Source organism: Watersipora subatra, chromosome 6 (assembly GCF_963576615.1).
Source record: "Watersipora subatra chromosome 6, tzWatSuba1.1, whole genome shotgun sequence".
NCBI classification, from domain to species: Eukaryota; Metazoa; Bryozoa; class Gymnolaemata; order Cheilostomatida; family Watersiporidae; genus Watersipora; species Watersipora subatra.
Genome location: NC_088713.1, coordinates 58,044,743 through 58,072,490, shown reverse-complemented (window position 1 = coordinate 58,072,490; position 27,748 = coordinate 58,044,743). Strand labels below are relative to the sequence as shown.

The 27,748-nt window shown below is 37.4% G+C and overlaps 3 protein-coding genes across 6 annotated transcripts in view; 1 reads left to right on the top strand and 2 right to left on the bottom strand.

The window, feature by feature from the left end:
* LOC137398567 (sulfhydryl oxidase 1-like) overlaps nt 1–4,555 on the top strand; it is a 49,057-nt gene extending 44,502 nt beyond the window's left edge. For all 4 annotated transcript variants that reach the window (XM_068084708.1, XM_068084705.1, XM_068084707.1 and 1 more), the window contains exon 13: nt 4,033–4,555. In XM_068084708.1, coding sequence (XP_067940809.1) covers nt 4,033–4,332 — 300 coding nt within the window. In that variant the 3' untranslated portion in view covers nt 4,333–4,555. The remainder of the gene's footprint in view (nt 1–4,032) is intronic.
* A 3,347-nt stretch (nt 4,556–7,902) lies between these two features.
* Nucleotides 7,903–14,202, bottom strand: LOC137398396 (uncharacterized). Its single transcript, XM_068084504.1, has one exon. It carries the CDS (start codon nt 14,200–14,202, stop codon nt 7,903–7,905), a length of 6,300 nt encoding a protein of 2,099 aa, XP_067940605.1.
* Nucleotides 14,203–17,441: 3,239 nt separating this feature from the next.
* Nucleotides 17,442–27,748, bottom strand: part of LOC137398395 (serine/threonine-protein phosphatase 6 regulatory ankyrin repeat subunit B-like) — a 627,280-nt gene continuing 616,973 nt past the window's right edge. Inside the window, exons 6-9 of the mRNA XM_068084503.1 lie at nt 18,486–18,560; nt 18,275–18,349; nt 18,065–18,139; nt 17,442–17,628 (exon numbers count right to left, since the gene is read on the bottom strand). Of these exons, the coding sequence (XP_067940604.1) occupies nt 17,525–17,628; nt 18,065–18,139; nt 18,275–18,349; nt 18,486–18,560 (329 nt within the window). The 3' untranslated portion in view covers nt 17,442–17,524. The remainder of the gene's footprint in view (nt 17,629–18,064; nt 18,140–18,274; nt 18,350–18,485; nt 18,561–27,748) is intronic.

The following is a 27,748-nucleotide window of genomic DNA, read 5'->3' as shown; positions in this document are numbered from 1 at the left end:
AAATCAGTAAACCTCGTTGAAAATTAAGAATGCAACTTGTCAAGTTGTTTAGTATATTTTGAGCAATCTCTTCCGGCAGTTCTGCTTTTCTGACTGCTAAACAAGGAAAATGAGTAAGTTGTGTTTTACTCAGTTGATTCCGAAACAGTTGAAGCTTCGTTTCAAAGGAACATATGTGTTCAAATATCTTGTTTACTAACTGGCATTTATCTGGTAGTTTAACATCTAAATCTGAAATATGTTGTGCGATGTCAGTTAGAAAGGCAAGGTCATTTATTGAGTCATCATCAGTTAAACAAGCAACATCCTGCTGCTTATTAACCATGAAAGTCACAATCTCCTTTCTCAGATTCCCAAATCTTTTCAGCATGCTAGCTCGGCTCAACCTACGCACTGCAGAAAAGTACACAACATCTAGGTAATCTGAATCAAGTTTATCTAAAAATGCCTTGAATTGGTGATGATTGAGTTCTCTAGCACGAATGTAATTCACACATTTAACAACACTTTTCATAGGCTATCAGTCGAGATATAAAAAGTGCTTAGTTTTTTGATTTCGTGGCCACCTCCTTTCAGATGGAAGATCCCTTCAATTTATACTAACTCAAGTATGTAGAATTCAAATCTGATGAATGACTCTGGATTTGATTCCCATTTCATTGTAAAACCAAATTTGTGTATAAGTCGGTAGTTATCTACACCTAATATATGAACATATGTGGTTTTCTGGGCCAAATAGCAATAAAATACAAGTTAATGCAAATAACTCACCTGCATGAACAGTTTCGGCTCCCATGAGTTTGTCAAGTATTGTCTTCGATTTTACAAACAAGTATCTGGTGTGTTTCTCGCAGATCGCACATACTCTCTCCAGTACAGGCTTGCTTGTGGACAGCTTCACGTTACTTGCAGATCTCAATGTTTTCTTTGGCGGAGGGGATACTGAAATGTCTCCTGGGTCATCTGCCACTGACAACTGTGGTAAAAAATAAAGATAATTTTTCAAACCACATGACAAAGCAGGGACATAACATGCATTCACAAGCCAAATCAACCTTACTGTGAGGGTAACCCAATTAGTGCTGGAAAAGTGGATATCATTTTTTATCTTTTTTAATCTAACTTTTCAAGGACTTAACTGCAGTGAGTTTGTGTGTACTCTGTGCAAACGTGAATTAAAGTGATACACTGAGAACCTGACACACTACATAATATGACAGGATCTCGGCAGGATTGAATAGTGCTAATTAAAATTACCTCTGAGTAGTTTCTCTTTGCTTCCTCAAGCTTGCTTTTATTAACTAGTCTGGAGTAGCAATTATTGTGGATAGTTGCTCCAACCACCAATGAATCTCCTTCTTTTACTTCAGCACACACAGTCCTCTCAGGTTCTTTGTTAAGTTCCATCTGTTGTTGGACAGTATTCTGTAGCACTGAGGATGAATAGTCAGTTAACTTAATTAAGGCACCTTTGTGGCCTTCAAAGTGAGCCACATGAGCCATCACTGACAAACAACACAGATGAATATCATCATGCTTACAGTTCTGTAATGTGATAAATTGACTCGGCTGACCTGTTCCAATTATAGAAGGAAATCTGATTGGTTAAGAAGAAAAAAGTTGCCGAAAGCCGGTTAATCCTGCGTGCTACAGTAAAACGAGACAAACTGGTTTGTTGCAATAACTGCCTTTTTTCAGGACAAGCGAAATCAGTAAATATCCTCAAGCAACTTTTTACTAATTCTCCATCCCTAAATGGCTTCCCTTTTTCTGCAAGTAACACACAGACTTTGAAGCTAAGGTCGGTTGCAAGCTCAGAGTCTTTCTTATATGAAGTAAACACCCTTTGTTGCTTCTTAATTGCCGGGTCATCTGTTCCAGTTTGTCTAATCTAGCTTGGCCTAACAAGGTATCATGCATGGCTGAATGTATTGATGTGTAATGTCCTCAATACAGCAATTGTAGATTGGCAGATTACACGTACCCTAGGACACTTATATTTCGCTAGTATTTAGTTTCGTGAGTAGCTCGCAGACTAAAATTTCGGAGCAACTTAATTTCGCAGCTCTGATGAGTGCGAAAATATAGTGATGTGAAAATAAATGCAGTGGAACAAACATAATTAGATTCCTCAGGTTCAGTTCACCGATAAAAAAAATTTCAATTTGCGACTAGGTTGTAATTGTGAACCGCAGGTAGAATGGTGTGGGCAAGGTCGATAATGCAATTTGATCGCTTGCTGCCATTTGTTTCTTGGACTATCAACAGGCCCGTTTTCACTGGGGCAGCTAGCTGGCAGGCTGAGCCGCCCCAACTTTTTGGGAATTTTTTACGGTAAGTGCAGTCCAACTCGGATAACTCGCCCTCGGATAAAATGTAACATTTCATCTCAAAGACAAGGTCAACTCAAACGGATTTGTTTGGTCAATTCCAACGCAATGATAAATTCCTTCAGATAACTCGACCTCAACATCATTTATTCGAAAAGTTATTTGCCCAACAGCCATGGACGCGGTTTTTATCGCTGTGGAATATCACTTCATTCCAAGCCATAGAGACAAACCTCAACTTCTAGTAGTTCTTAGGCATCATTATTATCATCATCAGAGGCAAAATATTTTTGTTAACGACTTTTATAAAGGTTGGCAGAAGATTAAGTTTTATCAAACACCCGCTTGGCCATGTCCCATCGAAAACGTAAAAGCCTCCGAATGAACTTAAAATAAAATCTGCAAAATTGATCTTTGTTAAAATGCTCAAAAGAAAAAGATGTCTTTTTCTTAGCATTTTAACTGTGGTCATGTTTTGCCTATTTTAATTCAAAAACGTCTCGTCAGTCACATCACTTAAAACAAAACAAATCTCAAAAAATTACAAGTTATTGAAGAGGTGTCAGTGGTGAATCCAAACCTTTCCAGAGCCATGCTGCTTGTGTAGTACTGCGAGTGTCAGTGCATGTGTCTTATTTTCTTTCAACGCACAGTGCTCACTGCATTGATTGATGTCCCCAACAAACGATAATCTACTAATTCGTGTGCATTGACATCAAATTCCTATCATTATAAATCATTCTTAATGGGAAAATAATCATAATTAATTGCAAAATAATAACGTAATAAATTTTGATAGTCAAATTATTTTGTTGGCTTATATTTTAACGATGCTATAGTGGTCGTTAAAAACGTTAAAATAAATGTCGTTATAAAATTCCATTCTACAGTATCAATGAACAAAGCTATTTAGTTTCGCTTTTTCGCTCGTTTGTTATGATAGTTTAGTTTCGCACATAAAACTTTCGCGAGAGGATGACACCGCAAAAACGCGAAAGTTAGATGCCGCGAATACATAAGTGTCCTAGGGTATAACACCTTTGTTGTGCTCAACAACAAAATATTTGCTACTCAAGTCTTTATTGAAAACTCTGCCATTAACGTCAACTTTTCTTAGTAGCATAGATGTTTAGTTACAAAAAAATTCACTCGACTGTTCTATTACCATTGCAAAAAAACTTTAATGAGTACAATCAGCTGGCACAGAACTGAGTAGAATCGATAAATTTCATTTAACTCTGTGATGTAAGTTTAAGAAAATATTTCTAAAATATTTTAATAAAAATTTATTAAATTTTTGGAGGAATAATCTGGCCCGAAAAGTTAAACTTTATGTTGGGTATTTTACTTCATTCTAACAGAATACCCAAATACACCCCAGTTTGGAGCTGGTAGTGCCAGTTTAGTCTCCAGCAATACGACACTCGAAGCAGGTTGTGTATTATCCGATAGCAGGTGCAAGTATCAGGTGCAAGTATCAGGTGCGATGGGTAAAGTTAGTATACAGTAGACGCTTCTACACCGTAAACGATCTATTCCAGGAACCTTTACCTTATAGGATTATTTGTAGTGGTAATGAATTATCAAGGCCATTTACTATGAGTGTAGTTGGTGAGTACAGTGACTATCTGTTAGTTATGTACACCCAGTCAGTAGTTACCTGTATCAGCTCATATTTATTTGATTGTTTTGTCTCTTACAGGTTTATGATTTTCTACATTCACTCTATGCAGATGTTAGACCCTTCAACTTTCCTAAACTCCTCTCTCAGGCTCCGGAGTGGAAACGCTTGCCAGGCGTGGACTCACTGCGAGATTGGGAAACCAAAACAGCCATAGGTCGTGCAGAGATGTCTATGTGCTATTTATTGTATATCACATCTGCTGTTGTAATTGCCGGTTTGTTCTATTTTGTTGTCATCAAGAGAAGACTTCGACTGCGTTCCAGAAAGTGTCCCCCACGAGCGGAGTCAAACCTTGACTATAATAAACCAATTTACTAACCAAATAGAAAACTATGTCACCAAAATCTTTATGTTTTTTCTTGCAAATTTTGTGCTAGCATACATGCCATTTTCTTGTATGTAGAATTTTGTCTACTGGTGCTTCTTTTTTTAGCCAATTAACTTTTTGCTGATCTGTTATAAGTTTTTACACTAGCTTTGCCAGGAAATATATCTGTACCAATATTCTTAAAATTAGCAATAAATCGCTGTAACCGATTGAGTGGATAATAACAGCTATACGACGAGCGCATGAGGAGTTGCTTTAGTACTATGGGCAAGGAATCAATGAATAGGTCCGACTTACTATAGCTGTACTAGGAGTAGTGGTTACTGTAGAGGGAGCCACAGTTCTACTATGAATAAAAATGATACAATGTAGAAACAGCAGTACTTTGTGTCAGATGTAAATTTATTAGAAACTTACAGTGTGTCAGTGTGAGGCTGATGCTGCAAGATGTTGCTTGATAAGTCAGAGGCAATATCAAGAAACTGAGTGAGAATTTATTAAAATTAGAGGATGTCAACTGACTGATACCAAAATCAATAAAATTGCAGCTGTTTTAGCAACCACAGCAGGTGTTCTGCAGTTCAATAATACTCGTGTTTACACACACTTCGATCTTTGGAGTTGGTGGCACTAGAGGTTATAGAAGACGACTCCAAATACACTTTGTATTCTCAATTTTGTATCTCGTGAGCACTGCTTGTGCCGCTCACATATCAACCATAGCTTCCATATTAACTGTTTAGTGATGTTTTAGGCACAGCCTGTAGTACTGAATAACATAAATGCAAGAGTCATGGCCTTTCAATCTCTACATGAAATAGATTCTATATTACTGAGCTAGCTTTCCAGTGAAATTGTAAAATATAAACAGCTGACTAACACTCAATAATATATTTCTACATTGTGTTCTCATGTGGTCTATTGGGGTATTTCAACTGGCATAAATATTACCTGTAACCTAATGGAAGGTTATCATATTTTACGACTAAGAGAAAGCCTCAACTTCCTAGTATTTCATGTGATCCATATAAATAATCAGAAACTCCATGTTGGCCCTTAATACGCTGTTCTATGAGCTGTCACTTTGTAGCACAAGATGTTTTAATGTACATGTATATGTACATTAAAACATTTAATGTAAATACATGTAAAACACATATTTAGTTTTAGTATATGAGTAATTCAAAGCACTACACATTTATTAGCTCTACCTTTTATTAGCTACACTATACATTTTATATTTCAACTGACTGAGCAATAAAACTATCAATAGAAATACTGGTACACTCTATGAATATTAAAATTCTTTCTATGCTTTTAATATCTCTGTTCTTTTTGTAACCAACTCATGCTGTTTACAGATTTTCTACCAATTTTTCTATATCTTTAGATTTTTTTGTCAACTGCCCACTATTATTCTCAATAGATCTTTGTAGATCTCTGTGAGTATTTCTAGGTCTCTAAAAGTAATTTTCTTACCCAACACGGTAAATTTTGTAAATACACAGGTCTCTAGTCATGTGAGAGTCTGGTAGTTGTCATCTCTGATAAAATTAATACCAAGCATTGTGACAGATATTTAGTCACCAACTCAAACAACACACCTCCTAGCACTTAGCTCTAATGTATATAGTTTATATCAATGATTAGCTAATCAGAGATCTGCTCAACATGCCGGCTGTTGCTATGAAGTAATGGGAAGAACATATTTATGTCTCCATCAGTTATGGAAATACAATTATATGGCCACAAGTGCATTTTCTGCATAGCAAAGCATTCCATATTTTTGCTATTCATTTTAAAACAAGAATATGATGACTGCTGCCAGGAAGCACTGGGAAGAATATAACTATTTATATCTCAAGGATTTATTTTAGTACATCTTCCTTGTCATGTTGTAGCAGGTGCTACGTTGAGTCTGTATAATAAATAGCTCAATTTTTATGGTTCATTTTATGAAGAGAATAATATTACTATTTGAGAACCATTGAAACAGTGAAGTAATGTCAGGAGTCATGGTAAGTTGTCATCATAGTAACAAACTTACACTTCAAATACTTATCAAAAGTCCTGATGACTTACACAATAATATTTACCAATAAGGCTCTGAGAACATATATTAACATGACTCATAGCTTTTATAACAATACATTCCCCCTCTTTAAGATTTATCTCCTCACACTTATTACTTTTATTGTTAAAGAGTTAATCTTCTTAGTCTGTATAAATTGTCAGCTTCACAATTACAAACCACCTTTTCAAAATACCTTAGCTACCATTTAATTCATTTTTGCGATATCAGTAGTGGATCTTTTTAGCTTTTGACATGTCATGTGATAACTGTGGAGACACCTGTGCATTTTGTCAAAAAGGAACTATGTGTTCATAGTTGGGTATTAAGTTGCCTTTTGAATCAGTGATTGAAATATGTTTTATTGATCAATTCTAAATCAATACAATAAAGAATGTTGGTACCAATATTTGCATTTTAGACTGCAAAGGTATCACAACTCCAGCAGCATCAACTGATTCTCTGCATCGCAAGTCAGCCATACATATGGAGCTACAATGTCAGCTGAATTTTCTAGCTGACAGAGTGAACTTTGTAACTAAACAGGTGTTTGATCATGTGAGAGTCTGGCTGGCGTCACATTTGTGATAACAATGCTATTTCCAGCGTGTCAAACATTTTATCACATCTGTAACTGCTCCCCTGGATTTTGTTGCGTATGATACACTGATGTTGGGATGTATATATGTAGCTTTATTTATACACACCACAGAACACCGTGAAACTACAAAGATATATGCATTTGGCTAACATAATGTTGCTACATAAAATGATATAAGTAATAAAGCATTTCAAGCAAGGTACAAGTACAGTTACAGTAGTTTTAAGGTTAAAATAACAACAAAAACATTATGATAATAGTTAAGATGCAATTACAACAAATTCAAAAGACAAAAATGTATAATCATACCTTATTGCACCTTTCCAGAAGAGAGTTAGTTACGTACTTGTAGACACTCCGTATACTTGCATATAAAATACTTGCAGAATATATGTATAATATGCTTGAATAATATGAGTAAGATGTAATCGATTGTCACTGTCAGATATAACATATATATGTAAGAAATATGTAAAGCCAGAGAGCTCACATCTTGACAGTTGAGGCTCTGGTGTAAAAGTGATAAAGACAAGCACTTGCTGACAAAATACAGTGTTGAAAATTCTAGAAAGATTGATTCACTGGGTAAAAATTAGCCAAAATAATATGATTGCAGCAGTGATATCACAAAGGTAGCAGCGTGTCTCAACAGGAACTTTATTCATTAAAATAATATTGCTTGTATTTTGAAACTCTTTTGAATCATCGCACTTCTTTGTGCTGTGGCTATTTCTAATTCTAATTCTGGCAGTCTTCTGTAGGATAAACAATCAAATCGAATAACAAGGGTGATAGAAATGTTATTAGAAGTTTCTGGAAACGTTACACTCCCACCTAAAATTTCTCTAAAATTTTAACAAAATATTTAGCCAACCAATGACTACATTTTTAACCTTTGTTTACATTATCAGAGCCTTCCACCAACACTACAACCTTTGACACTGGCCTTGTAAGGTATTTGTTAGACTTAGTGGGTGACTTGTGGTTTCCAAGCAAAAGCTTTACAGAGCGAACTCGATTGTCAGGAGACTTAATGCACTCTACAACTCTACACTTGGTCCAATTATTTCGAATTAGATCCTCATCCTTAATGAGGACAATGCTACCTACTGTTAAGTTTGGGGTTTCTTTCACCCATTTTTGGCGAGCTTGGAGTTGTGTCAGATATTCACCCCTCCAACGATGCCAAAAGACATTAGCTAAGTGCTGGACTGCACGCCAGCGTTTCCTGCAATAGATGTCTGCGTCTTCATATCTACCTGGTGGGGGAAGCACGACATCTGACTTCATTGTCAGAAGCATGTTTGGTGTAAGAGGTTTGTCCTCGTCTGTTACTGGAGATAGTGGTCTCGAATTTACAATAGCCATAACCTCGTATAGCAAGGTTCGAAGGCCGCTGGTGTCTAGCCTCCCACCATGGTTCTTCAATAGGCTTTTAAGGACATTCCTGGCAGTTCTAATCATTCTCTCCCACACGCCTCCCATATGGCTAGCGTTAGGTGGATTAAGCTTGAACTCCAGGGTGCCCTTTTCAGATATCTCAGAAATGGCGCCAACAAAGTTTGTTCCTCTATCACAATGTACTACTCTAATTGGACCTCTAATAGCTATGACATTTCTGAGTCCATTTATAAAGGCTGAGGAACTGAGGTCATCAAGCACTTCTATATGTATGGCTCTGCTTGCTAAACAAGTTACCATTAAGCCATATCTCTTCAGCTCTGTTCGCCTCTCTTTCACAGTGAAAGGACCGAAGCAATCCACCCCAACTGCTGTGAAAGGAGGTTGAGCTGTGACTCTGGCTTCAGGCAAAGCTGCCATCTGTGGAGTCATTAGTTTGGGGCGTAACTCTCTGCAAGTAGTGCAGTGGTATATCAGTGATGAAACTGCAGCATGGGCATTGACTACCCAAAAACCTGCAGATCTAATCTTTGATAGCGTGATGCTTCTACCTTGATGTGCTACTTCCTGGTGAAAATGTCGCAGAAGCAGCTTGGTTACATGACTTTTTCGTGGGAGAATTGCAGGGTGTTTCTCTTCAAAACATATTGTGTCATCGTTGACCAACCGACCCCCAACTCTCATAAGTCCAGACTTATCTAGAAAGGGGTTCAGTTTGAAGAGGGGGCTGTTCTGAGGAATTGGCTTCCGTTGCTTCAGCAGTTTGATTTCTTGCAGATAATCTTCTTGGGTCAGTCTAACAATTACAATGAGTGCCTTCTGATGTGTAACTGTTAGACTAGCAACTGTGTTTCTTATAGAGAATAGCTTGTTTAGGAAAACAGATACCACCTTGACAGCTTTCTTCCAGTCAGAGAATCTCTCTAAGCGCTTGGCCAGACTGGGGTAGTCCTTTTGGGCAAATAGGGTGTGAGATTTCACTTCTGGATCATCAACCTGCACAGAAGGTTGTGGCTGTTCAGGGAACTGGACAGGCTCATGCCACAAAAAGTCAGGTCCTGTAAACCAATTAGAGGTGGCTAGTTGGCCAGCTGATAAGCCACGAGAAGCGTGGTCAGCAGGGTTTGCAGATGTTGGAACATAGAACCAACTTGAAGGGTTGCTTCGATCTCTGATCTGTTGTATCCTGTTCGTCACATAAACATGAAACTTTTTTGTCTCATTCTTGATATAGCCTAAAACTATTTGAGAGTCAGTCCAAAATGTTTCAGTAACATCAATGCCAAGTTCACACCTAATAATGGCACTCATCTGTGTAGCTGTAACTGCTGCTTGCAGTTCAAGCCTTGGGATAGTCACAGCTTTCAAAGGAGTGACTTTTGCTTTGCTGATGAGAAGAGTGCAGTGAACCTTACTGGTACTGTTTACTAAGCGGATGTAGCTGACTGCGCCATAGCCACTGTTGCTAGCGTCTGAGAAGTGATGAACTTCAGCCTTTGAAATCGTTCCAAAATCAGTCGGTTTATAACACCTGGCAATGGAAACAAGTGGTAGATCATCAAGACTAGATTTCCAGTCCTCCCATCGTGCCAAAATGTTAGTAGTCAAAGGATCATCCCAACCTGCAGATGTCCTACATATGTCTTGTAGTATCCCTTTGCCTTGTAGAATGTAGGGTGACACAAAACCCAAAGGATCAAAAATTGAAGATATCGACGAAAGAACTCCTCTCCTTGTGTTTGGGTTTTCTTTGATCTGTGAGGTAAATTTGAAACAATCTGCCTTGATGGACCAAATGAGACCAAGAGTTCTTTCATTTGGCTGAAAGTCACCATCCGCATCAAGCAGTTGTATTTCCTTTAAATTTCTCTCTGTGTCAGGAAGCGATCTCAGAAAGACTTGTGAGTTTGATGCAAATTTATGCAAATGTAAGTTTCCCTCTCTGCATATTGATATGGCTTCATTCACTAGTTTTACAGCCTCTTGCGGTGTGGATACGCTAGTAAGTCCATCGTCAACATAGAAATCAGCATTAATAAATTGCTTAGCTGGGGTATAGGTATTAGCGCTTTGTTTGCACAAGGCTCTGAACCCAAATGTAGCACAACCCGGAGAAGACTTTGCTCCAAAAAGGTGTACTTTCATCCTGTATGTAACTACTTTACCCTCTTCATCGAACCACAGGAAGCGTAGGTAGTTTCTGTCATCTTTATGAACTCGAAACTGGTGAAACATACGTTCCACATCACACGCTATGCCGACCTGTTCCCTTCGGAACCTCATTAGTATCCCAATTAGACTGCTGAGCTGATCAGGACCTTGCATCAAAAAATCATTGAGACTTTGGCCACCTACTTTAGCACTACCATCAAAGACTATACGTATCTTTCCGGGTTTCTTCGGGTGGTACACACCAAAGTGTGGCATGTACCACGAGTGGGGATCATCTAGCTCACAATCTGGAACTAGTTCAGCGTCTCCATTTTCCAAAATTTGTTTCATGAACGAATAGTAGTGCTCAGAATATTCCGGGTCTTGGAGTTTTTTCTTTAGGTGTTTGAACCTGTTTGTTGCCAGCGCTTTGGAATTATTGACAGGTGGGTATTGCTTAAAAGGTAGAGGCATGGTCATATACCCTTCTTGGTCTTTATAGACTTCTTTGTGCATAATTTCTAGAAACCTTTTGTCTTCAATGGATATGGCATTGTGATGGTTGTCATGTTCATTGATCTTGAAATCAGAGCTAAGAACCTTCAAAATTCTGCTGGACAAATCATCTTGAATCTCACCAGAATTAGCCTGAAAGGTGACATATTGTCTCTCAATCGGTTCGATGACAGCCCTGTGGACCGTAATCAAATTGCTTTTTGACTGGGCTGTGTTACCCATGACACACCAACCAAGATCTGTCAATTTGGCAAACGGCTCGTGATCTGCTCTTGATATAACCTTTCTAGGTATGAAAGCTTGTGTAAGATCATTGCCAATCAACAAACCAAGGTGAACGGACTCGCTTTCCTCTTGCGAGATAAGTTCATGTGAGATGCACCTGAGATGGGACCAGTCTTGAACGGACATTGCATTAGGGATGTGCTCAGGATTGACTGGTATTTCTGTTTGAGATATGCAGGCAGGAAGTTCCAAACGCTTCTGCCGTTTGAAACCTCGGATTACTAATTCATTCACTTCTTTGCAATGCACATGTGAACCTTGAACGTCTGTGAGTGTACTGAGTTTGACTTTTGTGTCTGAAACTTTTGCTGTGAGATTATCCAGAGTTTTATTTGTAATAAAGCTAGTATTAGACCCAGAATCTAGCAATGCATAGACCAGAACTTCATGATTAGGTCGTTGCTTACTTGAAACATACACAGGAATTGTCCAAGACATAACACGAGCTGCACTTTGCTTGTGGCTATTTGCATTATTTGAGTTTACTGAACGATTGCTGGGTCCACTTTCTTGTTTTGACTTGTCATTTGTTTCATTTTTCCTGGTATTGTCTTCCTTAATATCAGCCCTACTGTCTTTGTTTTCTTTCGCTAGTGGTACAGTTTTGGTTGGCTTAGACAGTGGACTTTGTTTACTTGACCCTTTTGAGGTGATGTACTCATGAAATATTGTAGGATGCTGCTCATGACATGAACGACATCTTGCTGGATTATTGCATTCATTGGCGACATGACGTGGTTTTATGCATTTGAAACACAAAGAATTTTCCTTAATGTAAAACATCTGTTTGTCTCGAGAAAGCTTTGCTAGCTCATTGCAATCACTGGTGCTGTGATTGATTCTCTCACATTTCTGGCATGGTTTTTTCTTGTGTTGTTTTACTTTCTCATCAGTTGACATTGCGTTCATGTTTGCTTGAGTTTGCAATGCACTGGTTTTCCTTTGTTGAGGTTTGTTAGATTTTGGCTGAAGTTTAACTTGTGAATTTCCATGAGCTCGTGTAGCTAGGGCTTGTGCTAGAGGGTTAGTGGCAACATCAGCCTCATCTGCCACAAATTTGCAAAATTCATTGAAGGAAGGAAAGGCTTTAGTTTGCTTTTCTAACTGGGTTGCTTTTGCTACCCACTTTCTTCCTACTGAAAGTGGGAGCTTTTCAATAATTTTAGCATTTTCTCGTCGATCCTTCAGACATTCTAGCTCTTTTACATTTTTCATGGCTGTACGGCATGAATCAAGGAAGTCAGAGATTCTTTCCAATCCCTCACCGTCGTTTTCATGAATTCTAGGCCATTGCTCTAACTTGCTTCGGAAGGCCTCCGAAATAATATGAGGCTGACCAAATCTTCGGTCCAATTTTCTTTTTGCATCACTGTAAGCGTCAGCTGTACCCACACGAAAGTAGCCTGCAACAGTTTCTTGGGCTTTGCCTCCCAGATATTGTTGCAAAAGGGTCAATCTTTGCAAAGGACTATGCTTTGCTGTTTCTACCAGCCCCTCAAAGGCTACCTTCCAGTCGATATATTGGAGAGGGTCTCCACAAAAGACTGGCGGTTCAGCAGGCTTCATCCTGATAGTGTTAATTGCTGATGCTAAAGCATCGGCAAAGAGCTCTTGTGAACTAGCTGTTGTACTTGGAGACTGATCCAATGTAAAACCATTGCCAGGCAGAGTAGCGGTTCTCTCTTGAGTGATGCGTTGTGGGTTGATTGGAGTTTCAACTATTTGGTGGGCCATTCGGTCTGTCTCAACCACAGGTGCTAAGCTAGCCTCATTGGCAATAGGCGCTTGATGCTGATATTCCACCTCATAACCAACAGGGGAGGGTGGTCTCATCAACACGTTTTCTTCTTCTGCTATTGCTTGTGCAAAGATTTTCTGCCGCTGGTTTTCAGCTTGAATTTCTGCCTTCATTTTTGCTTGCGCAATAAGGCTCTCATTTTTCTGCATTTGAGACTGTAATTTGAGACTTTGCTCTTTTAGTTTTTGAGATTCAATCTCAGCTTGTAGTTGAGCATGCTTTGCAGCAGCAGCGGCCGCTGCTTCGGCCTGTTTTAAGCGTAACGACTGGCTTGTCTTGCTAGACCTAGATCTTTGGGATGACCTATAAGATGTTATTGATGATCTAGACCTGCTTGGTGCGTGTGAATGCTGCAGTTCATACGGTTCCCTGTTTGGGTGGAGTTGGCTATCAGTTTGTGGTTCGTCGATATGACTCGAGTAATGTGTCTTTGCCAACTGTGTTAAGTTCGGCTGAAAATTCTCAACATCCAAATCTGTGCCATGACTTGATTGCGTGGCTTTCGTACCACTTGTACGTTGCTTCACGCTCGCGCTACTCATTGTAGATAAAACATGTCCTATAATACTTTTATTATCAGCTCCTATTCTATCTATTTCATTTGTTAGCTTAAGTTCAGGTGTGATGTCACCAAGAGACTTCTTTAGGTCATCATGTAATGCAGTGATATGTTCTATACCTTCAGTGAGCTCTTTATGCATGGCTCTTAGTTTGCTAAATGACAGCTCTGTTGTCTGCTTTTGCAACTCAGTCAAACATGATTTGTGGGTTACACTTATATTTTTAATAGCCTGTTTCAAGGTTGAAGTTTTTTGCTGGCATTCGAGCCTGTTTGTTCTCTGTTTAGTGTTGCTTGAGTCTGGCATTTCTGTTTGCTCTTCATCAAATACATTTGACTGTTCAGTTTCAACACTAGTCTCAATAATAGGTTCACCAGTTTCAGTACTAAGTTCACCAGTTTCAGTCGTAAGTTCTTTAGCTGCAGCTATAGGCTCATCAGTTGGAGTAATAGATTCAATATTATCAGTACTTGCCATTGCTCAGAAAAGCACTACCATCCACTATGTCACAGTGTAAACATTGAATAAGGCGTTGAAAGCAATAAGTAAACCAATCGCTAAAGGGTGTCAAAGGTTAATGTGTCAGTTACAACTAATGAGAAGAAAATGTTCAAGTTTTCCCGTTTTTAGCGCAGGTGTGATGCAGAAAATTTTAAGTGTTTGTGTAATTTCCCTTTGAATGGTGTGGTTTATGACTGCGTTCAGTTTTGCCTAGTCTATCACACCTAACAAAACACTGCAATGAAAATGACTTACTTTGGCAGTGTTCTAAAATTAGCTGACAGAAGTAAAACTTGCTTGAAAGTCAGTGGATGGGGTCATAGGTCAGAATTTTGTACCCACAAAAATCAGTGCAATGCTATGAATAGATCGCTGACTGGCTGCTGCGCGCGTGATATCACTGTTGCAATAACAATTGCAAAGTCGGCTAAGGAAAATAAACAAGCATGAAATGATAAAAGAAAAGGTTATCAAATCTGAGAAAAACCAAAATTGACAAATAACTAAAATGGTTAAAGTTGTCTGTCTAGAATTTTACTTTGCTCAATGATGACTGATAGGTAACTAGTTACATCGATTAGAGCGCCCAACTTATCTGTTAAGCTGATGAAGATTTGTCACTCTTGGCCCTGGCTCTTGTAGACTCTTTCCGAAGATTTGTCACTCTTGGCTCTGGCACTTGTAGACTCTTTCTTACATACAGCACTGTGTTCAAGTCTCACTTGGCTTGGCATAAGTTACTTTCCACTTGGTGTATAAGTTTCACTGTAACTGCTCCCCTGGATTTTGTTGCGTATGATACACTGATGTTGGGATGTATATATGTAGCTTTATTTATACACACCACAGAACACCGTGAAACTACAAAGATATATGCATTTGGCTAACATAATGTTGCTACATAAAATGATATAAGTAATAAAGCATTTCAAGCAAGGTACAAGTACAGTTACAGTAGTTTTAAGGTTAAAATAACAACAAAAACATTATGATAATAGTTAAGATGCAATTACAACAAATTCAAAAGACAAAAATGTATAATCATACCTTATTGCACCTTTCCAGAAGAGAGTTAGTTACGTACTTGTAGACACTCCGTATACTTGCATATAAAATACTTGCAGAATATATGTATAATATGCTTGAATAATATGAGTAAGATGTAATCGATTGTCACTGTCAGATATAACATATATATGTAAGAAATATGTAAAGCCAGAGAGCTCACATCTTGACAGTTGAGGCTCTGGTGTAAAAGTGATAAAGACAAGCACTTGCTGACAAAATACAGTGTTGAAAATTCTAGAAAGATTGATTCACTGGGTAAAAATTAGCCAAAATAATATGATTGCAGCAGTGATATCACAAAGGTAGCAGCGTGTCTCAACAGGAACTTTATTCATTAAAATAATATTGCTTGTATTTTGAAACTCTTTTGAATCATCGCACTTCTTTGTGCTGTGGCTATTTCTAATTCTAATTCTGGCAGTCTTCTGTAGGATAAACAATCAAATCGAATAACAAGGGTGATAGAAATGTTATTAGAAGTTTCTGGAAACGTTACAACATCTTAAACGACCACCTTCTGACCTTTAAGCTCCTTATGTATACAATTTACATGAAAGTTTATCTTATCAGAGTTTCACCGCAAACAAAATGCTGCCTGTTATCATGAAACTCTTGAAACAACTCACATGGTATTTGAGCTCCCACGTATACAAGCCAATTATGTATGTTTACTTTTGTCATGAGACACTCGAGTGATACACTTTAACCTTTATACCCTTAAATCTTTATCACTTATTGACATATCCTTTAGTGACAAACTCTGTTTTCAACTTCCATAATAAAGCACTCCAGTTAATTGGGTTGATATTTCAATATGTGAGGTTCAATAAAACATTCCTGGTATGATGACTATGATGTCACTATGATGACTTTATTCATGCCATCATAGTGATTCAGCACCATAGTGTCATATAAAACTATCTTATAGACACCCCAAATATCTAAAATATCTTAAAATTATTTAATGTAGTTCTGAAGATCTCCATAATTAATGTTACTGCTAGTGTTTGCGGCAACTCTACTGAAAGGTGAAATGTCCACCATCTGTGAACTTGTTGGTTTTTCTTGTTGGTCCCAATCTGTTCAAGGAATTATATTCTCTTAACTAACAGTTCCTTCTTCAAAGAGTCAACTTCCATAGAATGTGTATGTAAACCTGTTGGTTATAATAGATCCAGATTACTTGCTGTAAACGAGAGCTTATACTACTGCAAAGTTTTTCGAGTCATTTTAACAACATGTTTATTGATGTCAATAGCCTTCACAGCAAAAATAAATCTTCTTTATATAATAATTAATTTAACAAAGTCATACGATTGCTATAACTTTAATTTCTTAAATTATATGTTATGTATTTTATATTGGAAAGTATGAGATCAGAATTGTCTCCTCTCAGCAGTTGCATCTATTGTTGAAAAATTATATGTTGATGGCAGATATGAATAGTTAGGCTATCTGTTATAGATCATGCATGACTCATTAAATATCTGTGATAGATCAGCCATTAATACTAAGGATATCTATTATAGATCAAACAAATACTAAAGCTACCTACCATAAGTCAGACATAGAAACTTGGCTGTGTCATAGATACGACATGCATACTAAGGCTATCTGTCATCGATCAGACATGGATACTAAGGCTATCCGTCATCAGCCTTAGTGTTGGCATACAGTATCACTTCTCCTGGCCACAGCAGACAAGTGTGCTATTTGTTGGTGCAATTTGGACACTTTCTATTTTTTTAAAAGGTACTTTTTGTAATACGTTTACATAAGAGCCCAGCGTGTGGCTTGACAAGAGATCCTTTAGTACGACTTGCTTCCCAATAATGCCCACTATCTTTGGAGATGAATTTTACTGCAACTTAGATGGTCTACGACTCTACATTAACATTATACATAAGTGACTGTTTCTGTTAGCCATTTTAGAGCCTTTTTAGGCCAGCTGCAGCAGTGAGACCAGCTCTAAAGCATTGAAGGGTCCACAATGAGTAGGGAATATCATCTGTTAATCTATGGTGGTCTAAGAAAGTTGGAATTTTGCCAAGCTATGCAGGTGGTATTATATAGCGTGAGTGCAGTTCAATGATGGACAGATGTGTTCATAAAAATCACTGCTAGATGAGTAGAGAGGAGAAAATGTATCAAGTATGAATATGAAATTGTATTTAATTATAAATCTTAAACAAGAACTACAAGTGATTTAAATTGAACAAAGAAAAACGTATCAGCCCAGAGGCTCATGAAGCTGGTCCCCTGTCTCGTCTGTATCAGTAGGAGTACGCAGATAAATATCAAGTCTGTTAAGTCTCTCCATCATGACAGCCATATCTAAAGGAACAAGTATTTATTAGTATCTATTGTAAGCAACAATATCATTCATCTCTATTTATAAAGATTGCACCATCTCACAACCACCTTGTGTAAACCATCCTTCAGACAAAGGGTAGATTTAAAGTAGATGGTTTGGAGTTGTAAAAACTGCAGTCTAATCTGTTAAGTATAGCAATACAATTTAGACAGGATTCATACGACCATAAAAACAGATTTGAGCAATTTGCTCCCTTTAAGCATTAACCAATAGAATTAACTGCTGACCAGCCAATAGCAGTGATGAAACAAAACTCATCATATCCATTCCTTATAAGTTAATAACTAGCAAGACAAAGTACACATGCAGGTAAATGAATACATGTTGTTACTGATGAACAGTAAATATGTGAATATTAAAATTCAAACACAGTTGAACTGTGAGTAAAAACTTTACCTGCTGTCATCTGATTGTTTGCTTCTTGCAAGGCTACGACCTGCTGCTGAGACTCCTCCCTCTGATTGGCCAATGCTACAACAAAAATGGAATCATGGCTCATATACTGCTGTACACATGAAGGTAAATGAATACATGTTGTTACTGATGAACAGTAAATATGTGAATATTAAAATTCAAACACAGTTGAACTGTGAGTAAAAACTTTACCTGCTGTCATCTGATTGTTTGCTTCTTGCGAGGCTACGACCTGCTGCTGAGACTCCTCCCTCTGATTGGCCAATGCTACAACAAAAATAGAATCAAGGCTCATGTACTGCTGTACGTATGAAGGTAAATGAATATATGTTGTTACTGATGAACAGTAAATAAGTAGATATTAAAATTCAAATAGTAGTTGAACTGTGTGTAAAAACTTTACCTGCTGTCATCTGATTGTTTGCTTCTTGAAGGGTTACAATCTGCTGCTGAGACTCCTCCCTCTGATTGACCAATGCTACAACAACAATAGAATCATGGTTTGTATAATGCTAATATAATATGAAATACTGAAGTTGAAAAATTGAAATTAAAGTTGTTTTTGTCTCACAAAAAGCCCTTACAAACAACAACTGAAAGTTACAACTTTTTCATGTTCTGTTAGCTAAAATAAAGTTATAACCATCTGATTTTACAGAGTAAAAAGTAACTATGGTCGCCAGAAGTGACAAACCAACTAGTACTACTACTAACATGATAATAAAGTTGTGTTTACCTGCTGCGTGTTGCTCAGCTTCATCCTGTAGAAGACCAATCCTCCTCTCAGCCTGAGCCAAGGCTACAACATAGTGAGTAAATTTATTGACTGAGAACCTACTGTTATGAAACTATTACTTGCTGTTAATGCTTGTGATTGTAGTGTACATTATAGTTCCTCAGGTAATAAATATCACTTCTGCACAGAAATGGCCTAAAGATATCATTTACCTGTCGCTCTTTGATTATCTGCATCCTGAAGAGCAGCAAACTTCCAAAAAGCGGCCGTGACAGGAACTACAACAAAGTAAAATTAAAAAATATTTTAATCTAATCAACAAACAGATATCTTATAAATAGGAAGTCATCCACCTCACTCCATGTTGGAACCAAATTGAAAAACAAAAACATTAATGCAATAAAAAAGTAACACATGGTGATAGTAATGGTATGTCTGGGAAAAAGATTGCTGTCATCAGGAGTCAAACCTTTGACTTTCAGCTATGTAGGCTGACAGTACCACCTGCACTAAGTGACTGCCTTTCAACACTCAGGAGTAATTAGCCAAAAAGTCACGCTTGACTGCATTGGACTGTTGGAGTACTAATACTATTAATCAGAGCTATTGGATAATTTCTCAAAACATAGCCTTTGAATATGTTAATAGTTAAAACATAGCTTCAGAATCCACAGCTAAGAGTTGATGGCAGGAATTACTAGTGAATGAGAATCAACTAGTGTTGCTACTAGAAGTAAATACTCAGTAAGTTCCTACTGGATGTTGTACTTATCCTCTCTAAGGCTACAACCAGGTGTACAGACTCAGTGAGTAATAATAGACTGAGAAACTGCATTTAAACTGTTAAAATATTTGAGTAAAACTATACCATATTTTATTCTTACTCAAACATTGTGATTCTATCTTTAGCAAGAGCTGCTCCATAGGAAAAATATTTACTATAATAAGAGCTGTGTCCGTCTGTCAGAATTACTACTACTACAATTCTAGTAAATAGCTCATGTTTCTATTCAAAACTGTACTGAGTAATAAGAATATCCATGAATCAGGAGAGTTCAGCTAAGTGCTGACTAATAGCTGCCACAAGGTGTTGAGCTGCTAACATCACTTTAATCCTATCAGTTTTGAATAAGGGATTAAAATACTCAGACTATAATTATCCAAGAGAGAGCAGAGGTAATGAGTGATTAGCAAGGGCTGAGTGTTGGCTGAAGAGAAGAGGCTGAACTGACAGCATTTAATACAGAGACAGAGTTGAACTGCTTCTACAGCCCACTGCAGTCTCTATGCAAGGAAAATGTAGATGGAATTCCCCAGGGTATGTTTACAAAGATACCCTGGGGACAAGCAGAGAGTTATGCAATAGAGTAGTAGCTGGTATCAGACTGTATAATAATCCTACCTGCTAATACTGGCTGCTGCCAGCTCTTAAGCAGCTCTACTGTCTCTTTCCTTCCCCAAGACTCTGCTAACTCCAGAGGAGTTCTACTGTCATCATTCTTTATACTGAGGAGTGCAGAGACTTTATCAGGAGGGATGGAGGTCAGCATAGTCTGTAGAGTTGCTGTGTGTCCCCAGTAGGCTGCCCTGTGCAGTGCTGTGTCTAGGACGACATCCTGTATGTTGAGCAGGGAGACTCGTTGCTCTACTGACAGGCTGATCAGTAGAAACTCTACTATCACTGTATATCCTCTCCTTGCAGCCTCTGTTAGAGCTGTCCAACCATATCTATCCTTCACAGCTATCAGCTCATACTTCTTACCAGAGGATACAGTAAGAAGTATAAGCTCTACTAACTCTCTATCTCCCTTCAATACAGCCCAGTGCAGAGCTGTACATCCATCCTCAACCTTCACAAACAGCAACTCATCTGCTATTCCTCTCAATGGAGTGAGTAACAGATGAGCTACTTCAGGATGGCCGCGGGAGATAGCCAATAGCAGAGCTGTATACGACTTACTGCCTCTGATAGTTGTGATAAGGTGGAGTAGCTGATCAGGAGGGGTGGTTGTTAGAGCAGCCCTAAGAGAGGTAATGTCAGGAGCTCCACTAGCTCTAATATATTCCCTCATCCATTGCTCCATTGTATCCTGTAAAATACTCCACACAGTAAAATATGATAGAGAAAAATGAAGACAAATTGTGACTCAACTGCTGACTCTGGGTGAGCTGATGACTTATAAAGCTGCCAACCATAACAGAGTTACTGCAGATGAACCCTGGATATTCACAGAGTATAAAAAGGAGACTAGGAATGTGATACTCAGAGCTGGGAAATCAAGCATCAACATTCCTGTTATTTGCTCTCTCATGTGTTAATCTAATGGAAATAAACTCTGTAAAATTTTAACAATGACAAAGCAGGAGACAGCAATAAGATTCATACAGTCTCCTACTTCAAACACTAATTTCCTATAAAACTGGTGACTAAATACAATCAGTGGCCTGCAGCTGATTCTGACCAGAATAAAGACAAGAGAAGCAGCACATCTCCTCATCTACTCTATTATTTACAGTAAGTATAATATCAACAGACACTAAAATAATAGAGAAGTTATACTTACCTGTAGGTGCTCTGTATGTGAAATGCTTGCTGACAGTTCCATGTGTTTTATAGCTTGAATATGTCTCCGCCCCTTTTCAACAATCTGCCTCTTGATTGGCTGAAGCAAATATAACTTATCTAATTACAGAGTAGTTTGCCGGCCAGTAATGTGTTATAACAATACAGTAATATTATATCCCTACTACAGTAGTTCAAACATCCACAATGTTCAATATAGTTTGAACTATTGACTAGTTGAAATGTCTATATTACTATCAAATGTATTATTATATCAGCTTCACAACTAATAAAACAGCATAATATTCTCCATTTTCCAACATTTTAGAAGTTTGAATATGCCTAAGCTACAAGTAAATGTTTTACATGCGATCTCTATTTATCATTCTAACTGCACTAGCGAAATCCTGGACTAGGAAGTTTTGAACCATCTCCAATCTTTATTATTAGATCAAAAAGGTTTTTTATAGTAATATCGTTGTTGTTGTTAAATATAATTTTTCAACAATAACTTTGAAGTTACTTTGGTCATATAGCTTCCTGTCATATTTTAAAAATCATAGAGTGTTCAGTGAGTTAAACAAGAACATCATAGAGTACAAAGGTGTTCAGAGAAAACACTACCATGCCGAGCCTTGTACAGATGTCAGTGAAAATATGGACCAAAAACTTTAGGATTTATGAATTGTTCATATGAAATGTTGTACATAGATACTCACCATAACAAGAGTAGATCTCCAGCACTCTGCATCCAACTCGAGATGTCTCCGCGCCTCTCTATAGTGATGAATGTAAACTGACAGTTATAAAGCTATTGCCACACAAGAAGCCCATACCACTCCAGTGTACCAGACAAATACCAGACAAAAAGGCCACCCAGAAATAACAAGCCACTGTACTTGAAGGCTACAGGAAGTAACAATGAGTACACAACTCCAATGTGATCTACTGGGAGTAGCTCATCTATCTACAAATATTGAATGGTTGCACTGCTTGTAGGACAACGATAAATCACTGAATGGATAACAAATTCCTCTTTCAGTTTCAGCATATGCTAGACCAGGCTTGTGAAATATGGCCGTTGAGCAGGACCTGCCGCAGATAAAATTGAGATAAAATTCCGAGTTTGTCAAAAAAGAAGTGAGTCACTTACTACTGCTCTGGACTGCTAATGCAACTACATAGATATCCAAGCAACAATTTGCTCCAACTGTAATGCATTTCACATATAAACATCAGTGAGTACTTATCAATGTGCAGTGAAATTTTTATAATGAACGCAAGCCTGTTATTAAGACAAGTTAACAACAATCTAAATATGAAAAAACTATCTTTCATTTTTTCGTGACGTCATTTTATCGTTGTCGGCCATCTTTATAGACAATTTTTTTGTTAGAAACACGAAGCTTTTGCAACGATAATTTGAAAACGATGGTTTTGTTTGCAACTTTTTATTATAGTATCAAAACAACATTTAAAAGTACAAATAAATCAAAGAAAAACAATCGTTTTCTACAAAAATGGCGGCTTTTCTGTGAACGTGCACATGCGCAAACGACTTGATGACGTTAAAAAAAACGATGGATATTAAATCTTGTGTACGTCTAAATATAGAGAAGTTAGGCTGTACAAAATTTTGAAAAGTGTTGTATCTCTTTTAAAAATAGATTTAACAGCTGCACAGAACACGCATCATAAATCAAAGAATGAAGAACATCGCCTTATAAATTCATCAAATGGTTTCAAGCTGAAAAATTTTATTTAAGCAAAAACAAGATTTTCAGTTCACGATTGAAGGTCATTTAGCATAGTTTTTGTGCAATAGCAAAAGCCAAGGACAACTGCGAATCACCGTTACTATGGTTACAATCTATATGGCAAAGGAAAAAAGATACTCAATGTTCCACCTGTATTATTTCTTCAATGTGAAGGTTTAGGGCCATCCAACTCCAGCCATTTCTACTCTCCGCTGGTGATGAGTGCAAACTGATTGCTATAAAGCTATTACCATATAAGCGGACCACCCAAATAATAAAAGCTGCTTTATTTGAAGGCATGAAGCAGTACCAATGAAAGCACAACTCCGATGTGATCTGCTCAGACCAGCTCACTTATCTACAAATACAGAATGGTTTTACTGCTTTTAGGACAAAGTTGAGTCCCTGAATGGATAGCAGTTTCTCTTTCAGTTTCAGCATATGCTAGACCAGGCATGTGAAACACGGCCCGAGGGCAGGACTCTGAGTATGTAAAAAAGGAAGTTAGTCTCCTGGTATTTCCATCCAAATTTGTGATTTTTGAAGATAAATACAATCCAAATGCTTCCTATACATTTGCTTGAGAACATTAAATCTGTAAAAGCTCTCATGTCCAGCATTCATGCCTAGTCTGATGCACTGACACGAGTTACCCACTATAAAAATTGCATATAAAACTAGAGATACAACTATAGTTTTATAGTATGCATCTATATAGTTTTATATTTGCAAACTATAACACTTCAGATATTCTGATCCGCTATGAAAGTCGCATACGGACACAAAACAATGCATTATTTTCAGACTCTTGTGATAACATTCGGTCAGAAGAAAAATATATCATACATTTTTAGAATTTGTGTAATAGATTTAGGTGTTCATTTTACACTACCACCAGTAATCACAGTACTAACTTCATGATCACGCGTCACCTTCCTTAGATGCGTTCTCTATGTGGCAGACAAATAAATGCATGCATTGTTTCTAGCAGTTCAGAGAAGCTGTGCAAAAAACTTCATTTCTAATGACTCACTGAGTCAGTTCGAACCGGTTTGAACCGGTCTACTGATCTCACTGAAGCCTACTGATATTTGTCAACAGGTGGTCTCTATATCCAACAATAATGAAACGAAGTAGTGATCAAGATTAACAAATTAACACATGAATGAAATAGTTAAATATGCTGCCGCTCAGGATATCACACCTCATAGTGATGCACTTGTGAAGGTAATAAGATGCCGTGTTAAAGAAACAGGCAGTAGCAGGTAGACCACAGGAGTGTAGTGAGAGAATAAAAGGGCAGATGATATGAAACTTGTTTACACTCATGAATAGCGAACATTAAAAACTGGATTGATTTGCTTTAACACAAAAAGCAGTTAATATTTTAGCGTATATCCTTAGTTTCAGCAAATTATCTTATATTTTTTATTTATTTCAAAGCAGTACCGACAGTAGGGGTTTCACTACTTTTTATAGCTCCTGTCTATTTTCAATTAGATAGTCTGAAGTACACAAATGATTTTAACACAAATTACTTTGCTGTTTTTACTACTTGATGTTCGAAATAATGCTATTTTGAAAGGAACAAAGCTATAGTTGAAGGGCTACAAACAGGGTGTTCCATATAGAAGTAAACTCTAGACCACCCACTGCTATGGAGCTGTTAAGTTGTGATCACCACGTTGCAATTTGTGTAAAAACTGACTGATTGATAATGGTAAACTCCATGGTTCAGAGACTCCAGCAATACCAGTAATTTGACAATATATTGCTTCACATCTTCTCCATGCTTCACAGACTGGAGCAAAAGGGTGACAATACCTTCATCAATTACATTCTAGTGACTGATACTAGAGATAAGGGTTGTCTTATGGATATACTGTACAAGTTGGAACAGCTGTGGTAGCTTTGAAGTTGTCTCCTCTGCTAGAGAATACTACATAGGAAGTCTGTGTGTGATATATAATAACCTATCATCTATCTGCTAATTATGTAATTCATGCAGATAAAACTAAAGTAGGCACTCCTACAGCGTGAATAATCTGCTTTAGGAACGTTTGCATTATTGGGATTTTACATTATAAGAACATTAAAATACAAATAAATTGTCTAATCCATTCCAAGATCGTGCCAAACCTGCCCATTTGGCAATACAAAAAGGAAAAAACTAGAATTAACATTATTAATTATAGGCTGTACTGTGACTGCAGTATTATTGGATTGGTTTGCATCGACAACTTTTCTCCTGTTTCTGATCAATTTCGCTGGTTTCATAGGCCATTATTGTAGTACTTCAACAATAGGTTGATAAGCAGCAAACATCTTCAAAATTTACTTACAAAATTTTTTATCATTTTCTTCTAAACAGCAAAGTGTATTCTGCAAAGTAAAACTAATAACAAATATTTTATATGTTTACAATTAAGCAAAACAACAAAGTATTTTTATTATAAAAGCACAGTATCACCTGTTTGTCGTCTATCTGCTTTCAGGGGTCAAGGTTGGGATAAAAAAGAACTTTCGACAATAAACCCAACTCAAGACATTAATATTGATGAACCGACGCTGTAACACCTGCACCGATCGCCTTTGTATTTATGAATAATTGCACAGCTATCTTATTCTCTGTGTTGGCGACACATGTGACGGTCCATCACAATGAACTAAATGTGATGTAAGCAGTATATATACTAGATAAAATGCTATAAACTCATCATTTTTTATTTCAAAAATGCAGCGAGTAAGATTAACATTCAAATCAAACTTTTGAACCCGCTTGGCTTGACGCTTTTATTTATATGGAATTTTTACGTAATACGAAGCAAAAATTTTACATAAATTATCTACGTTATCTGGAATTAAGGTTATAAAAGGTATAAGTTATAGGAGCGTCTACTGTGTTGAATTTGAACCATATAAACATTAGCGTTTATACTATTCTTGCTTTGATTATAACTGACTACCAAAGAATAGTTGTACTTACCACAGTGAATTCTCTCCACCCTTACACTTCAGAGCTAGTAGTCAAGTAGAGAATATTACTAAAGTGATGTTCAATCACAGCCAAGATGATTACCTGGTAGACTTCTGACATGTGGGAGCAGGTGACCTCGATCATGTCTATCGACAATATAATAGAAGTGAGAAAGATACCAGTTATGGTGGTTATAATGGAACTGGTGTAACAACCAACAACCATAGGCATATACTGTCATACCTCAACATACACGCTTAAAGGTTGACTTGCAACAAAATCCATATTACAGCTATTTGGTATCAAAAGATTCGCCATGTCTTACTCTGTTGTGGGGTAGGTGCCAAATATGTGGAAATGTGATTAAAAGCTCTTAAAAGCTCAAAAACCAAAAGCCGCCGTAGATTGGAATCTCTTGATTTCGATGACGTATCCGCGCCGTTTGGTTATTGTCTTGTCACATGATGTTCTCGCGTGAATTGAAAGGCCAATAAAAAGCTCAATATCAAACTTATCGTAGCAATAGTTTATGACAAACACTTCGGGTTTTACCTAAGACCCCGTATCAAATATAGATGCTCGCTACTTTACAGTTTCGGCTTGGCCTTTCCGTTCGACAATTCATGTCTGAGTTGCGATCATAAAAAATGTCAAATTCTGAAGAGTTAAGACCCTGGCGTTTCGAGCCTGACACTCTATCTGAAAAAGATCCTCAACAGAATCAAACCTCCCAGCAAGTAAGCACCGTCACTAGTCAGCTTTTATGTGCCAAGCTAGCTAGTAGTAATAGTTTTAGCTTGAGAGTGATAGAACGAATATTATTATTATTATATACATGTATATGATTTTAATAATGATAATTATCGCTTCATATTGCGAAAAACTAATTACAGATTTTTCTCGAATGACAACATTAACAATTTTAATATTTAAACCTAGTGCTGCACTGATATACTGTTGGATAACATCGACCTGATGTATTAGCTATGGTTGCATAGACATATCTGTTCATTTTTTTAGGAGCTAATACCACCGGCTACAGAGTGGTGTGTCTGCAAGCGCTGTCAAGACATGCCATCTCTTCTTGAATGTTTGTGCTGCCATGATGCTGAGTTTGCGCATCGTCTCCATGACCGCGGGGAGCATGAATGCCTGTGTATGCATCCTGGTGTGGATGAACTTGTGGCGCCCACCCCTTGAGTTGGGGTGGAATAATTACCTGCGATATCATAGTGAGTTGGATTTTCATTTAATGCCAATAACACCAAAGCTATGCTAATGTGTCAAGCATTATCTACAATTCTTGTGTTATACATTTAATGCATCGGTTGAACACACATATTCTGAACTAGTGGAACACAAGGAGAATTATTATGTTTGGCTTGTACACTTACTACAGTAGAGAGTGTATTAGTTTTATGATTGTATTATATAAAGATCGAGATTATTTTGATGATCAGCAATTATTGTTTTTCAATAATTGTTTTGGTAGATAATCTATTCCCATTTGGAGAGCCATCGCCGAATGCTCGGAAAAGGTTGTGTGCATACCGCAATCTTGTGTTTTGTTTTATGCCGCAAATCTTGTTTGCAAGTCTGCAAACTCTTCTTCATCATCCGTTGGTGAGAAAAG

Coding starts and splice junctions, on each gene's coding strand:
- LOC137398396 (XM_068084504.1), bottom strand. CDS start 14,202: ATGGCAAGTACTGATAATATTGAATCTATTACTCCAACTGATGAGCCT.